The sequence below is a fragment of the Schistocerca piceifrons genome, chromosome 6 (assembly GCF_021461385.2).
Source record: "Schistocerca piceifrons isolate TAMUIC-IGC-003096 chromosome 6, iqSchPice1.1, whole genome shotgun sequence".
In the NCBI taxonomy this organism is placed as follows: Eukaryota; Metazoa; Arthropoda; class Insecta; order Orthoptera; family Acrididae; genus Schistocerca; species Schistocerca piceifrons.
In genome coordinates this window covers 29,452,936-29,469,796 of record NC_060143.1, presented here as the reverse complement: position 1 = coordinate 29,469,796, position 16,861 = coordinate 29,452,936, and the positions used below count along the sequence as shown (strand labels likewise).

At 39.2% G+C, this 16,861-nt stretch overlaps 1 protein-coding gene across 1 annotated transcript in view; it reads right to left on the bottom strand.

The window, feature by feature from the left end:
* LOC124802831 (dynein axonemal heavy chain 2) overlaps window positions 1-16,861 on the bottom strand; it is a 1,031,222-nt gene that overhangs the window by 912,932 nt on the left and 101,429 nt on the right. The window contains 3 exon segments of the mRNA XM_047263843.1: window positions 8,524-8,648; window positions 11,057-11,170; window positions 13,469-13,614. Coding sequence (XP_047119799.1) covers window positions 8,524-8,648; window positions 11,057-11,170; window positions 13,469-13,614 — 385 coding nt within the window.

Here is a 16,861-nt window from a genome sequence, read left to right as displayed (position 1 = left end):
AGGCTGAAAGAGAGCATTAATTGGCCCCCAAGCTTCTTGAAGGATGTAAACAACTGAACTTTAAACTTCCTCTCTTCACAATTTCTTTTACAACAAAACAATCACATATGTAAGTGAGCTCACAGATCTTCTTAAGCATATGTAGCTTGTGCAAAAGCAAGAAAGAAGTAAGTTTTACATAAGCCACTTCAATAGTCAATCGTCACAGCATCCATTGTAGACATGACCTTTCCTCTCCTTTCTCCTCATCTTCTAAGCACCTTCAAAGCCTGTCACCAAGGAATAAGTGGCCCCACACTGCAGGTGGAGATGCTCACTCACCATTTCACACTGTAGAATTGATGGATTCGAGCCATTTTTCCACCCTCAGGTATTGTTAATACTATGTCCCAACACTCACTCACAGCTAAACATCATGAACATCTTTCATCGTCTCTGAAGTTTGGAAGTGGGACATCATCCTAAAAATGTCGTGCCACAATTATCTGTCTTTGGATGTCCCTATGTTGCCTCAGATGTTGCAGCATATACAAGTCTGCCTGTACATCTTTTTTCCTTATGCTGTTCTTTAGCAAAACAGTATTCTTGCTTTTTGCTTCTTTCTTTACGTTCCATAATCAGGAGTTAACATTGTTGTGTAAACCACTGATTTATTTGTAATGTTGGATCTGGAGAAAACATTTTCACATTATCACTGACATTGACGACATTCTACATTTTTATTCTCACTTGAGATCTCTAAGAAGTAAATCACAGTTTGCATTTATTAAATTTTGCTTTAACTGGCTGAGAACAACCATCAAGTTTTGCAAAAGCTTGTAATTGAACATCCTATAACAACAGAACATATTAGATTTTGACAAAACCATTTCAACAGGTTGTTCATGGTAACAAGCTCAATTCATAACCAAAAAAAATCATAAATTTTGAACAATTGAGCATTTATCAACTCCTGAAAAAATTCTCCTCAATTACTGCAGGGTATTGAATACTGCATTAATTATTCAGATAACAGTATCATCACAGGAGCAATGCACTCAGAACACTGCAGAAGCCTTGAATCCCTTTCGAAGTGGCCCTTGGAAAATCGTTTACTTTGTAAATTACACATGTGTCAGTTTCCTGTCAGCAGGCCTTTCAGTGCCTTAAGGAGTGTTTCAAAACAGTGCAATACCTGATGATTTTTGGAAAAGCTCATTTGGCGAATTGTAATGCTTCAGAAATTGACAGCCTTTTTTGGAATAAGCTGATTGAGGATAAGGTAAGTTTCCCTCCTATGGCCATAACGACGCATGAAAGTAATCACAGCATCGTGTTCTTTGTGTGAAATTTCACAGATGTTATGAATCCATTAGCTGTGATCATAAATGGAGACAACATACTGATATGGCTTCAAAGTTTAAACTCTGGATTACGGCTTATTCTCTGCTGGGTCTGAAATTTTGGTACAAATGCTAAACTTTCAAGTCACATTTGCTACTCTGTTTTTTATTTTAAGGCATTAAACCAGAGTGGTCAAACTAGTGCCCAGTGTTTCACATGTGCCCTCATGCACATCTTCATCAGAGGGGGTCAGTCACAAGTACTTACCAACTTATTAGTCAGTTTTATTCAACATACTGTGCTCAGTTTTTTATCAGGCAAAAACATATTTACCATAATTTTTTAGTTTATTGGCAACAATCAAAGAAACAGATCACAAAATCCCAGAAGCAGAGCTTTCTGTAACAATTATCACGGGAAATAATCCTGCTGAACTGTGAGTAATTTTCGTTAAGACGAAATTTCTTGATCTCTCTTAATGCACTTGATGCAATGAACACTGTGTCAAAAATTCTTTAAACCTGTGTACCTTGTTGTTGTTGTTGTGGTCTTCAGTCCTGAAACTGGTTTGATGCAGCTCTCCATGTTACTCTAACCTGTGCAAGCTTCTTCATCTCCCAGTACATACTGCAGCCTACATCCTTCTGAATCTGCTTAGTGTATTCATCTCTTGGTCTCCCTCTATAATTTGTACCCTCCATGCTTCCCTCCAGTACTAAATTGGTGATCTCTTGATGCCTCAGAACATGTCCTACCAACCAATCCCTTCTTCTAGTCAAGTTGTGCCACAAACTCCTCTTCTCCCCAGATCTATTCGATACCTCCTCATTAGTTATGTGATCTACCCATCTAATCTTCAGCATTCTTCTGTAGCACCACATTTCGAAAGCTTCTATTCTCTTCTTGTCTAAACTATTTATCGTCCATGTTTCACTTCCATACATGGCTACACTCCATTCAAATACTTTCAGAAACGACTTACTGACCCTTAAATCAATAATCAATGGTAACAAATTTCTCTTCTTCAGAAACGCTTTCCTTGCCATTGCCAGTCTACATTTTATATCCCCTCTGCTTCAACCATCATCAGTTATTTTGCTCCCCAAATAGCAAAACTCCTTTACTACTTTAAGTGTCCCATTTCCTAATCTAATTCCCTCAGCATCACCTGACTTAATTCGACTACATTCCATTATCCTCATTTTGCTTTTGTTGATGTTCATCTTATACCCTCCTTTCAAGACACCATCCATTCCGCTCAACTGCTCTTCCAAGTCCTTTGCTGCCTCTGACAGAATTACAATGTCATCGGCGAACCTCAAAGTTTTTATTTCTTCTCCATGAATTTTAATGTCTATTCCGAACTTTTCTTTTGTTTCCTTTACTGCTTGCTCAATATACAGATTGAATAACATCGGGGAGAGGCTACAACCCTGTCTCACTCCTTTCCCAACCACTGCTTCCCTTTCATGTCCCTCGACTCTTGTAACTGCCATCTGCTTTCTATACAAATTGTAAATAGCCTTTCGCTCCCTGTATTTTATTCCTGCCACCTTTAGAATTTGAAAGAGAGTATTCCAGTTAACATTGTCAAAAGCTTTCTCTAAATCTACAAATGCTAGAAACGTAGGTTTGCCTTTCCTTAATCTTTCTTCTAAGATAAGTCGTAGGGTCAGTATTGCCTCACATGTTCCAACATTTCTACGGAATCCAAAGTGATCTTCCCCGAGGTTGGCTTCTACCAGTTTTTCCATTCGTCTGTAAAGAATTCGTGTTAGTATTTTGCAGTTGTGACTTATTAAACTGATAGTTCAGTAATTTTCACATCTGTCAACACCTGCTTTCTTTGGGATTGGAATTATTATATTCTTCTTGAAGTCTGAGGGTATTTCGCCTATCTCATACATCTTGCTCACCAGATGGTAGAGTTTTATCAGGAATGGCTCTCCCAAGGCTGTCAGTAGTTCTAATGGAATGTTGTCTATTCACGGGGCCTTGTTTCGACTCAGGTCTTTCAGTGCTCTGTCAAACTCTTCACGCAGTATCATATCTCCCATTTCATCTTCATCTACATCATCTTCCATTTCCATTATATTGTCCTCAAGTACATCGCCCTTATATAGACCCTCTATATACTTCTTCCACCTTTCTGCTTTCCCCTCTTTGCTTAGAACTGGGTTTCCGTCTGAGCTCTTGATATTCATGCAAGTGGTTCTTTTTTCTCCAAAGGTCTCTTTAATTTTCCTGTAGGCAGTATCTATCTCACCCCTCGTGAGATAAGCCTCTACATCCTTACATTTGTCCTCTAGCCATCGCTGCTTAGCCATTTTGCACTTCCTGTCGATCTCATTTTTGAGATGTTTGTATTCCTTTTTGCCAGCTTCATTTACTGCATTTTTGTATTTTCTCCTTTCATCAATTAAATTCAACATTTCTTCTGTTACCCAAGGATTTCTACTAGCCCTCGTCTTTTTACATACTTGATCCTCTGCTGCCTTCACTATTTCATCGCTCAAAGCTATCCATTCTTCTTCTACTGTATTTATTTCCCTCATTCCTGTCAATTGTTCCCTTACGCTCTCCCTGAAACTCCCTACAACCTCTGGTTCTTTCAGTTTATCCAGGTCCCATCTCCATAAATTCCCACCTTTTTGCAGTTTCTTCAGTTTTAATCTACAGTTCATAACCAATAGATTGTGGTCAGAGTCCACATCTGCCCCTGGACCTTATACCACCCAAACCATTGGAATAGAGTAGTACCAACTCTCGGGATGTAGCTTAACCATTCTGTGAAAGTCATCACCTCAAAAAGTATGAAAACTTTTGCGTTCTACTCATAAATTTCGAAGGTGTTGACTTATAGGGCTCCTAAAGGTTAAATACTGTATGATTAGAGCTAAGAATTTGTGGGATAACCTACAAAAAAAAATCAAAATTTTGTCAGAATCTGAAACAGTAGGCCACATGGCAAGGAAAAATCATAATATATTTAATGTCACGTTGCCAAATATTTTCTCTGCAAATGTGATAGATTAAAATGCGCATGAATAAGCTTTTGCTTTTTTCCTTTGATGAGCCATTGTAACAGTCTTATTGCGTTTGTTATTACATGAGGAATATCAGCACTGGACACGGTAGATAAATTAATATAAAATCTTGTAGGGTTCTGAATAATTGCAATAAAAATGTGCAGTGTTGCACAGTGTATGTTAATGTGGGTGCAGTAATCTAATCCAAGCAACCTACCTAAAGCTAATTAGCTAGAGGTTCCATATAGGACAAAATTAATCTGATATTTCAGTGCTTCTAAGTATAACAAACAAATATTGAAATTTCTGGGTTGTTTGCACATTCCTCATCATATTTCACACCCCAATCCTTTGTTTGTAAGAGGACAAAATTTACACTGACATGAATTCAAAGTAGTGTGTCTCTCTATGGACAGGCAACCGTTATGCTGAATAATTTAAGATCATTGTTTGTTGTTGTGGTCTTCAGTCCTGAGACTGGTTTGATGCAGCTCTCCATGCTACTCTATCCTGTGCAAGCTTCTTCATCTCCCAGTACCTACTGCAACCTACATCCTTCTGAATCTGCTTAGTGTATTCATCTCTTGGTCTCCCCCTACGATTTTTACCCTCCATGCTGCCCTCCAATACTAAATTGGTGATCCCTTGATGTCTCAGAACATGTCCTACCAATCGATCCCTTCTTCTGGTCAAGTTGTGCCACAAACTTCTCTTCTCCCCAATCCTATTCAATACTTCCTCATTAGTTATGTGATCTACCCATCTAATCATCAGCATTCTTCTGTAGCACCACATTTCGAAAGCTTCTATTCTCTTCTTGTCCAAACTATTTACCGTCCATGTTTCACTTCCATACATGGCTACACTCCATACAAATACTTTCAGAAATGACTTCCTGACACTTAAATCTATACTCGATGTTAACAAATTTCTCTTCTTCAGAAACGCTTTCCTTGCCATTGCCAGACTACCTTTGATATCCTCTCTACTTCGACCATCATCAGTTATTTTGCTCCCCAAATAGCAAAACTCCTTTACTACTTTAAGTGTCTCATTTCCTAATCTAATACCCTCAACATCACCCGACTTAATTCGACTACATTCCATTATCCTCGTTTTGCTTTTGTTGATGTTCATCTTATATCCTCCCTTCAAGACACCATCCATTCCGTTCAACTGCTCTTCCAAGTCCTTTGCTGTCTCTGACAGAATTACAATGTCATCGGCGAACCTCAACATTTTTATTTCTTCTCCATGGATTTTAATACCTACTCCGAATTTTTCTTTTGTTTGCTTTACTGCTCGCTCAATATACAGATTGAATAACATCGGGGAGAGGCTACAATCCTGTCTTACTCCCTTCCCAACCACTGCTTCCCTTTCATACCCCTCGACTCTTATAACTGCCATCTGGTTTCTGTACAAATTGTAAATAGCCTTTTGCTCCCTGTATTTTACCCCTGCCACCTTTAGAATTTGAAAGAGAGTATTCCAGTCAACGTTGTCAAAAGCTTTCTCTCAGTCTACAAATGCTAGAAACATAGGTTTGCCTTTCCTTAATCTTTCTTCTAAGATAAGTCGTAAGGTCAGTATTGCCTCACGTGTTCCTGTATTTCTACGGAATCCAAACTGATCTTCCCCAAGGTCGGCTTCTACTAGTTTTTCCATTCGTCTGTAAAGAATTCGTGTTAGTATTTTGCAGCTGTGACTTATTAAACTGATTGTTCGGTAATTTTCACATCTGTCAACACCTGCTTTCTTTGGGATTGGAATTATTATATTCTTCTTGAAGTCTGAAGGTATTTCGCCTGTTTCATACATCTTGCTCACCAGATGGTAGAGTTTTGTCAGGAATGGCTCTCCCAAGGCAGTCAGTAGTTCCAATGGAATGTTGTCTACTCCGGGGGACTTGTTTCGACTCAGGTCTTTCAGTGCTCTGTCAAACTCTTCACGCAGTATCGTATCTCCCATTTCATCTTCATCTACATCCTCTTCCATTTCCATAATATTGTCCTCAAGTGCATCGCCCTTGTATAGACCCTCTATATACTCCTTCCACCTTTCTGCTTTCCCTTCTTTGCTTAGAACTGGGTTTCCATCTGGGCTCTTGATGTTCATACAAGTGGTTCTCTTATCTCCAAAGGTCTCTTTAATTTTCCTGTAGGCAGTATCTATCTTACCCCTAGTGAGATAAGCCTCTACATCCTTACATTTGTCCTCTAGCCATCCCTGCTTAGCCATTTTGCACTTCCTGTCGATCTCATTTTTGAGATGTTTGTACTCCTTTTTGCCTGCTTCATTTACTGCATTTTTATATTTTCTCCTTTCATCAATTAAATTCAATATTTCTTCTGTTACCCAAGGATTTCTACTAGCCCTCATCTTTTTACCTACTTGATCCTCTGCTGCCTTCACTACTTCATCCCTCAAAGCTACCCATTCTTCTTCTACTGTATTTCTTTCCCCCATTCCTGTCAATTGGTCCCTTATGCTCTCCCTGAAACTCTGTACAACCTCTGGTTCTTTCAGTTTATACAGGTCCCATCTCCTTAAATTCCCACCTTTTTGCAGTTTCTTCAGTTTTAATCTACAGGTCATAACCAACAGATTGTGGTCAGAGTCCACATCTGCCCCTGGAAATGTCTTACAATTTAAAACCTGGTTCCTAAATCTCTGTCTTACCATTATATAATCTATCTGATACCTTTTAGTATCTCCAGGGTTCTTCCATGTATACAACCTTCTATCATGATTCTTAAACCAAGTGTTAGCTATGATTAAGTTGTGCTCTGTGCAAAATTCTACCAGGTGGCTTCCTCTTTCATTTCTTAGCCCCAATCCATATTCACCTACTACGTTTCCTTCTCTCCCTTTTCCTACACTCGAATTCCAGTCACCCATGACTATTAAATTTTCGTCTCCCTTCACAATCTGAATAATTTCTTTTATTTCATCATACATTTCTTCAATTTCTTCATCATCTGCAGAGCTAGTTGGCATATAAACTTGTACTACTGTAGTAGGCATAGGCTTCGTGTCTATCTTGGCCACAATAATGCGTTCACTATGCTGTTTGTAGTTGCTTACCCGCATTCCTATTTTCCTATTCATTATTAAACCTACTCCTGCATTACCCCTATTTGACTTTGTGTTTATAACCCTGTAGTCACCTGACCAGAAGTCTTGTTCCTCCTGCCACCGAACTTCACTAATTCCCACTATATCTAACTTTAACCTCTCCATTTCCCTTTTTAAATTTTCTAACCTACCTGCCCGATTAAGGGATCTGACATTCCACGCTCCGATCCGTAGAACGCCAGTTTTCTTTCTCCTGATAACGACGTCCTCTTGAGTAGTCCCCGCCCGGAGATCCGAATGGGGGACTATTTTACCTCCGGAATATTTTACCCAAGAGGACGCCATCATCATTTAATCACACAGTAAAAGCTGCATGCCCTCGGGAAAAATTACGGCCGTAGTTTCCCCTTGCTTTCAGCCGTTCGCAGTACCAGCACAGCAAGGCCGTTTTGGTTATTGTTACAAGGCCAGATCAGTCAATCATCCAGACTGTTGCCCTTGCAACTACTGAAAAGGCTGCTGCCCCTCTTCAGGAACCACACGTTTGTCTGGCCTCTCAACAGATACCCCTCCGTTGTGGTTGTACCTACGGTACAGCTATCTGTATCGCTGAGGCACGTAAGCCTCCCCACCAACGGCAAGGTCCATGGTTCATGGGGGGAGGTCAGATCATAGAGAGAAAAATTTTTACTAATATCTTATTTTAGTGCACTGATCTCCACACTGCCATGTGTAATATCACCAAGAGAGTCTTGTCACTTTCACTACGGTAAACTAAAATCATGGTTATTTCTAACTAAAATAGAAATGTTTGACAACACGTGGCTAGGTTAGTTATTGCAGCCAGTTGTAGTGGAGGAGGCAGTGCACACCCCAAAAGTATCATAAGGCTACAATAAATAAGTATGAAACATGTTCTAATAAATGTAACAAGGTAAATCAGTAAAATTTCTATTAGATTTTTTTGTTATAATAACAACTAATCTGTTGTAAAAGTTATACAATTTTATTTAAACTGTTTACTTTTCTTTAGAGCTAGTTTCCCTATGATAAATCTGTCTCCACAATAAAATAATAGAACAAAGAAAATTACCGTTATTTCCCCCATCACTGACATGAACTGACTGATGTAAGTACATTGAGAGGTCATTAATATCTCTATAGTATGCTTTACATTTTTGTTTTGAAGCTGGTAGTCCAATCCAAGAAGATTTTTGTCTGAAAAAGAATTATATTCCAGAATCAATTAAACTTCTTAAAATATTTTTAAAATCATCAAAGGGAAAAAAGCATGAAAGAATAAAGGCTGTATTCATCAGACACTGAAATTACTGTGTTCACTATTCAAAAAGAGGAAACTGGGGCACCCAACAACACACAAATGAGCAGCTATGAGTAATTGCAGGAGAGCCAGAAACAATAAAAAAATATTAATGCAACAACAAGAGTTCAAATGATGTATTTTGTAACTGAAGAAACAATACTGTGTAAGTAACTATGTCAATTTGTTGCTTAAATGCAAAAGCATTTACAGCCACAGCACGTTGTTATTGCCTGTTATGTATCTCTTGCCAACAATGAGATCACTGGGTAAATGATTTCATTTCCCAAGGATATAACAGACCACCTATAACAGCATCACCCATCATGCTATGTGGTGTATTGCTGTTTGACACAATCACACTCCACATTGGTGCCACTTATGTCACTTAAACTGATTCACATCCACTTTCAAATGTAGGATGTCTCACGAAAGATGCTCAGGAGGGGTCCATGGATCGCACAGCACAGCCACCGGCCACCGCCACCACATTCACCAGTCAATGCTGCAGCAAACACTTGGCAAATTTCAGCTGTCGAAATGGAAATGACTAGCCGAACCCTGTCTTCGAACCGTTTGAGTGTGTGGGGACTGGTTGCATACACCTTGTCTTTTAACATTCCCCAAAGATAAAAATCACTTGGATTTAGATCTGGAGCCCAGTCTACAGCCCCATCATCAAAAACATTTCATACTGCTGGCATAGAAGCATTGGCAATTTGTGGTATTGCACTGTCCTGCATAAAATAACTGTACATCTTTTCATTAGGTGTTAGTTCTCGAAAAAAGACGCAGTATATTGTTTACATACCTGCCAGAAAGTATTGTTTTGTGGAAAAAGTTTGGTCCAATAATTTGTTTTGTACTAATTGTACACCATGCTCCTGTTTTCACATGAAGGTGAGGTTACTGATGTATTTCATGATGATTTATGGAACTCCAACATCAACTGTTCTGAGAATTTACATACCCTGACAAATGTAAACATACTTCATCACAAAAAGCATCTCAGGATCAACTTCCCTATCGTGCACAGACTGCAACAGCCAATTGCAATAATGACATAGAGCAACAGTATCTGAGTTATTCAGTTGATGCACTACCATTATTTTGTATGGTTTTTCAGTTTGTGCACAGCTCTGTGAGCAGACACTCTTCACACATCAGTGTGAAGTGTCAAACGGTGCAGATATTTTCTCGGACTTCTTTATGAGGCCTCCCCTCTCTAGTCTAATTTATTTTCAACTAAAACACTAGGTTCTCTAGGCCATCATTTGCCAGATCAAGTCTCCTGAAATTTTTCACTGATCCGCTTATTGTCAGATAATTGGGAACATGCACACTGGGAGATTTCTGTATGAATTCAAGTCGGCATTCCACATAAGATTCTGTTTATGCATAGTTCAACACAAGAGACACTCGTTGATTCTTCATGTGTACCATACTGAATGGAAACTCAAAACAAAACACCCAAACACTCAATCGCACAGTATAAAAGATATGCGCACGATGTTTCTGTCTGAGGACCGGGACCAGGGATATAAGGGCAGTGAAAGCCTTGCGCATTTGCAATAATGATGTCCAGCAACAATATTTTAAGTTATTAAACTTGACAAAAAACTCTGAAGAAAACACCAGTATACTCAGTTGCACCATGTAGGGGGAATGCGCAAAGCACTGGTGTCTGAGATCAATGCTTAGCGACAATCGGCATACGCAGAGGCAAGAGCCGGCAAACGTGCCGCATGACCCCAGGACCCCTCCCAGGGGTCTTTCGTGTACATCTGGTATTTTCTAAGTTGGAATGTAAGTGTGATAAAACTTTTTGAGTTGTTATTATTTGCTGATATTCAATGATTTATAGAAACCAATGTATATAAGAACTGTCCTCTAAGGCAGAGATGTGTATTCAGTGGCATGTTATATGTCCATTGTCATTAATGTTACACCTGCTACTATCTCTTGTTCACTTCTGTTAACTTTCATCTTTATCTGCTCCATATCTATAGTGCCACTTGCCCCCCCCCCCCCAACCCCCCCCCCCCCCCTCCCGCCCCCAAACCCCATCCCAACCACAACCCCTTGGTGTTTGAAAGTTATGTTCTCCTATGATAATGTTTCCTTTCTTCAATTTCTATGAGAGTTACTGAATAAATAATCTTTAATTTTAAAATTTCCAACATAGTTTAATTTCTTAAGTATCTCTGGTGGAAAGCCATAATTTTCACCGTTGGGTCACAGACTTCCTTGTCTAACATTTTCCTTAATTAAATTTAGTAAACTGTAAATATAATTGAATTCTTACATCGATATATCCAGAACTGGAATTCATCTTTTGGGCACAGTTGCTCTGTTGGAGAAACTTGGTTTTGGTCACCCAAGGCAACACGTATCTGCCGGCTCCAGTGCATGACCACACCTGTAGGACAGAAATAGTAGTCATCAGATCAGTATCTCATTACAATGACAGCTATGTCCTATGTAACTAAACTCACTTCTAATATTTCTGCAGTAACAAGATAATTACATAATTTAGTAATATGGGATGCAGATAACTAAGGAACTACACCCACAGATAGAACAAAATTGTAAATGGCAGCAAAGATAAACACAAATAAAAAGTATTGAAAATATGGTTCACTCTGGTCATAACAAAAGATTCCTTTACTGGCAGAAACAATATATAAGTTTGAAACAACTTCTTGCTTGAAAAGCTAGCAGTTTTTTCCTTCCTTTTTGTGATCTTTTGTTTCTGTCAATCTCTACTACTACTAGATACATCATACTGCAGTTTGACTTTGGAGACAACTTTCCTGACAGGCAACAAACTTGCCATGCTGTAAGCTTTTTGGAAGTTAGCAAACAGGAATATGGTAAAAAGCTGCAGCTACCTTTTAAATTGAACTTTCCATCAAGAAATATCATAACAAGCAAGCTCCATTTGATTTGCGCTAGGTTTAATAAATACAAGGTTATTCACATGGACATCCACAGTAGTTGAAAACAACTGTGTGAGAACAACAAGACATGCAGAAAAATGACAAATATCAGTGGATGGAGTATGTCTCCCAATTTCACTTCGTAATATGCAGTGCAGTGTAATTGCAGAGCACAGCACTAGGGAGTAGACATGTCAGAAAATAGTGTATAATAGGGAGAGACGTGCATTTTATGTCCTTGAATTCACTAAATTTGCGTCAATTTTGATGATAAAATGACGATTTTGTACCAAATATCAGATAAAAGCTCTGACACACAAAACAATCCATGGGTGGCACAACACATTCCATGAGACTGGCTGCTTAGGTGGTGCAAAGAAAACAGGCCAGCCAAGACTGATAGCAGAGAAGGTGGAGCTTGTGTGGTAATCATCTATCAGGAGCCCAAAGAAATTGATGACATGTGTGAGCAGAGAAATGCAGATACCACAGTCAACTGATGGTGCATCCTACACAAACGTCTGTGTACAAAACCACACCAACCAAAGTTGATACGTGAGCTCACTACTCAGCAAAGTGAGGTTGTTCTGACTTTTGCAATGATTTGCAGTAGCTACTGGAGATAGACAGTTTTTCACCGACTTTAGTTTTCAGTGTGTGGAGAGGTGAAACGTCATAACATGCTTGATTGGGCACAGAACTTCCAGTGAGATTGCAGAACACATTCTTGACCCTTATAAGAGTAATGTCTTTTGCTGTGAATGATTTTTAGTACCTGGACACGCTGCAGCAGTGAGCTATGCCACGATTACAGAAAGACAATGGAGACTTCATTTTGCACAAAGCCTGTGCTCCATCACACTTTCTTTCAGACATTTGTGATTACCTCGATGCCAAACTGCCTCAGAATTGGATCTGACGTGCTTTCCATCATGACACTTTTCATCTTCAGTGCCCCCCGCATGGTAACCTGACTTAAACTCCATATCCTGCCTCCACTGCCGCATAATTTGGCCCTAACATTTGCTGCATCACAAGATGTTCTGCCTATATTGATCTGTGTTATTTTCTGCATGTCTTGTAGTTATCACACAGTTGTCTTATGGAACACTGGGCCGGCCAGGGTGGCCGAGCGGTTCTATGCGCTACAGTCTGGAACCACGTGACTGCTACGGTCGCAGGTTTTAATCCTGCCTCAGGCATGAATGTGTGTGATGTCCTTAGGTTAGTTAGGTTTAAGTAGTTCTAAGTTCTAGGGAACTGATGACCTCAGAAGTTAAGTCCAATAGTCCTCAGAGCCATTTGAACCATTTGGAACAATGGAGGTATTTATGAACAATCCTATACGTAGAGAATCCTGTACATAGAGAATCCTATACATAGAGAATCTCTTCCAGACATTACCTAAGCATGTGAAAAGTTACATTCATCAAGTGTAAAGAAGTTTTTCCCTTTCTGATACCTGTATGAGACACAATTACTTAATTTTGAAATCTGCCTTAAAATTAAATAACAGCACATATTATAATCAAAATAGCACATATTATAATCAAAATATGACACATCTGTTGTAGCAACATTTACCCTTTAATGTTCCCAACAACTATGCACAGTTTCACCTGGAAAGCAATTTATCAACTTCCTGTTCTTTGCAGGTATCATCAAAATTATAAATGCAATCTATTATTTGTGTATGCATTGTGACTTTCAGCTGTGCTGTAATGTATCTCTCAATTAATTACACAACAGTATTTTATTAAATAACTCATAACTCTTACCTTCTAACCTCTTAATTAGTTCTTTATCCTTGCTGGCTGTCTCCACGTCAATATCAGATCCTTCAGTTGGTATGTAAATGACTGTGAGGCCCATCATTTTATAGTGCAATTCAGTCAAATCAGCAAGAAAAGCATGCAAGTGAGAGCTGAGGTCATTTTTGACACATGAGCTCTATTAAGGAAATTTTCTGAAATGTATGAAGAACAAGAGGCAGCAACATTCATTACTGAAATAAACTGAAATTATGATTTTTCTCCATCAGAAAGCTTTTCAGTAGTTTCAGTTCTACTGCACCTACAACAGACATGATAATACAAACCATCCACCTCAAAAACAGATAAAAAATATAATGCTCGATAATATCAGAAGAAATATTGTTTAGCAAACATGAGTTTCTACAACTGCAGAAAATTTCAATGAAACAAGGACGATACTGTTTCCTATATATGTGTCTTTTTCAGTATTCCTAACTGCATAAGCAGAAAACATTACAAAGAAACTTACTGGGAGCATACGGTGAGTGATGTGCATGTGGGAGCTGTACTGCCAAATAGCTAATCCAGGGCACAGTCTCAGTTGCAGATTGCCTATCTATGGCTTCCAGAAACAACAAAAATTTGATTTTCAGTATTTTATACAGTTATAAGAACTATAGTATTATGTTAGAGGTTTGATACAATTATTAGAATAAATGAGCACAAGTTATGCATAAGTTACATAAATTACATTGCTTCATGATATCACAGTGTTCCCATTTTATTATTTACAGAGTTCTACTAGTAATTTTATTCATTTCTTACAGCTGGTCACGTGACAGTCACAGGGTTGGTTGCACAACTCACACACACAGTTGCTGCCGCGGTCGTGGAAAATCTTGTTCTTATATATTTTGTGGTGGTATCCATGCACTGCTATTGAATTCACCAGGTGTCAGAGTCCTTGTTTTGTGTTGGTCCAGGATCTGTTTGTCATGGCTTCTGTTGCATAAAAGTCAGCCAAATTTCCCTTCTTTTCTCCTCTCTTTCATGTAGGAGTTTATTCGAGTTGTCGGTAGATGTGAGCCTCATACGCAGTTCCTCTATGAAAAAGGGTTTCCTGGCGAGTTCATATACTAGCCTCGACTCTGTGTTTTGAAACACCTAGGGCGCCTTTCAAGAAGCGTGATTTAACTGCTTCCAGAGACTTAGGATTTTTAGACTCAACTTTTCCCAAATGATATCTATTCCATAGATTGCGATGGGAACTATTTTTGCGGCAAACAAGTCCATGGCTGTTTTCAGTGACAGTCTGGGTATTGCCCTGATGTCAAACATGGCTTTTGTGGCAGCTGCTGATCATGATTTTACATGAATTCAGAATGATCTGGCAGTGGTTTACAGAGTCAGTCCCAGATATTTGAAGCTATTGATCATAAGAGGTTCCGTACCAAGGTATATTCTGTCCTCCACAGCTTCCCGATCTCCACTGCAGAATTTCATCTTTACAGTTTTTCCCATCTCAATTTCCATTTTGTTCTCCTGCGCCCACTTCTCGAGTTGATTGGTTGCTCTTTGCAGGCTGAGTCTGGCATTCGATCCGATGACCGTCTCGTCCGCATATACATAGGTTTTAACAAAGAGATAGAGGGGTTGACCAGTACTTACCTCAGCTCAGTACATCCGATAGATACACATAAAACAGAACCGAAAATTTACGTTCCTAGCTTTCGGAACAAATGTTCCTTCATCGGGGAGGAGAGAGGGGGAAGAAAGGGAAGAAGGGAAAGGAGATTCAGTTACTCTCAACCCAGGTTATGAAGCAACAGGGAATTAAATCAAGTATTACAGTTAGAGACTGTGTGTATGTCTTGAGTCAGCATAACTGACAGTGCACGTATTACCTAGACTATATTCAACCTGTATTTGAGAAAAAGAGAACTTAGTGACTTCCAACACATTTCACATGAAATTTCAAATCTCTACAAAACCTTTTCTCACCGACACCCCCCAAAAATGAAATTGTTTAACACTTATTACATTCTTGCTGTTCATGCAGTAAAAATTCAGCATCTGGCACAATGTTTTAATTTATTACATCTTTTCTCACCGACACCCCCCAAAAATGAAATTGTTTAACACTTAATTACATTTTTGCTGTTCATGTAGTAAAAATTCAGCATCTGGCACAATGTTTTAATTTATTACTTCTTTACTGTTAATTCTATTTGTAACACATTTTGCACACATAATCCATGTATACCACTGACTGCCCCTGCAAATTATATCATTGTTTGACACACAGTTTGGGTGGTATGATGTTTCATGTTTGGGAGTTTGATTCTTAAAGAAATGGGGGCATATCTTTAATTAATGAATATGAGTGTATCAAATAAAAATTTGATGGAGAATTCTGAAAAGCTATTGCTACCAATCACAGACCTTCAGGAGATGAAATGCGCGGTACTGCTGACAGACACACAAAATAGTAACAGAGAGACACTTCGCAGCTTTCAGATTTAATAGTTCCTTTCTTGGGGAGGAGAGTGGAAGGTTGGGGAAGATTAAAAGGAAGGACAGGGCCCTCGGACCCAAGAATGAGAGGGATTCCCCTGCAGCGAGGGCAAGTACAGACGAACATAAAGAGGGAGGTGTCGCAGAGAGTAGGCCAGAGATTCAGAGATGGTAAGCATTGTGACAGTTCAGGACAGAGGGTTGGGGAGAGGGAATGGGGTTGTCGGGATGGAATGATGTCTCCCACATCTGGAGTTCAAGTAAACCAGAATCAGTCAGATAGTTTGTGTGTTGTAGCAAGCAGTCAGGTCCCTTGAGTCCTGCAGTAGAGCGTGTGGGTTCTTGGTGTGCCCAAGGTGGACAGTTCTTCCATGCTCAGTTCTTCCATGCTCATTCATGCCCTGACCCAGTTTAAAGGTGGTCCTGCCTAAATAAAAATCTGTGTAGTGGATAAAAGTTACTTGATAAACAACACGTGTGGTTTGACAATTGTTGTGCCTTCGATACCGTATGATTTACCTGTGGTTGGGCTGAATCAAATGTATATAAGACAGAATGAACAGGAACGTCCATGTAAATGGCAGCTGTTGTCACAGTATTAAATAACCATTCAAGAAAAATGTAATTTTCCATGTTTTATTTATTATCAGAAACCTATGCGAGTACAGTATTCTTGTGCCAATAGTATGTTCCTTTAGCTTAATAATGCAAATGTGAAATAACTCAGTGTCCCATTAACAAAACTGTCCCTGACATGTTAATACATAGGACCAGTGGCATATGGGGGGGGGGGGGGGCGGCGGCGGCAGAAGGAGTCTATCAAGCTCTGGACGCCACTTGCAGAGGGGTGCCAAATGCTCTACACATCAAGCAAAATTTTTCAGAAATTATAGTATTATTAGA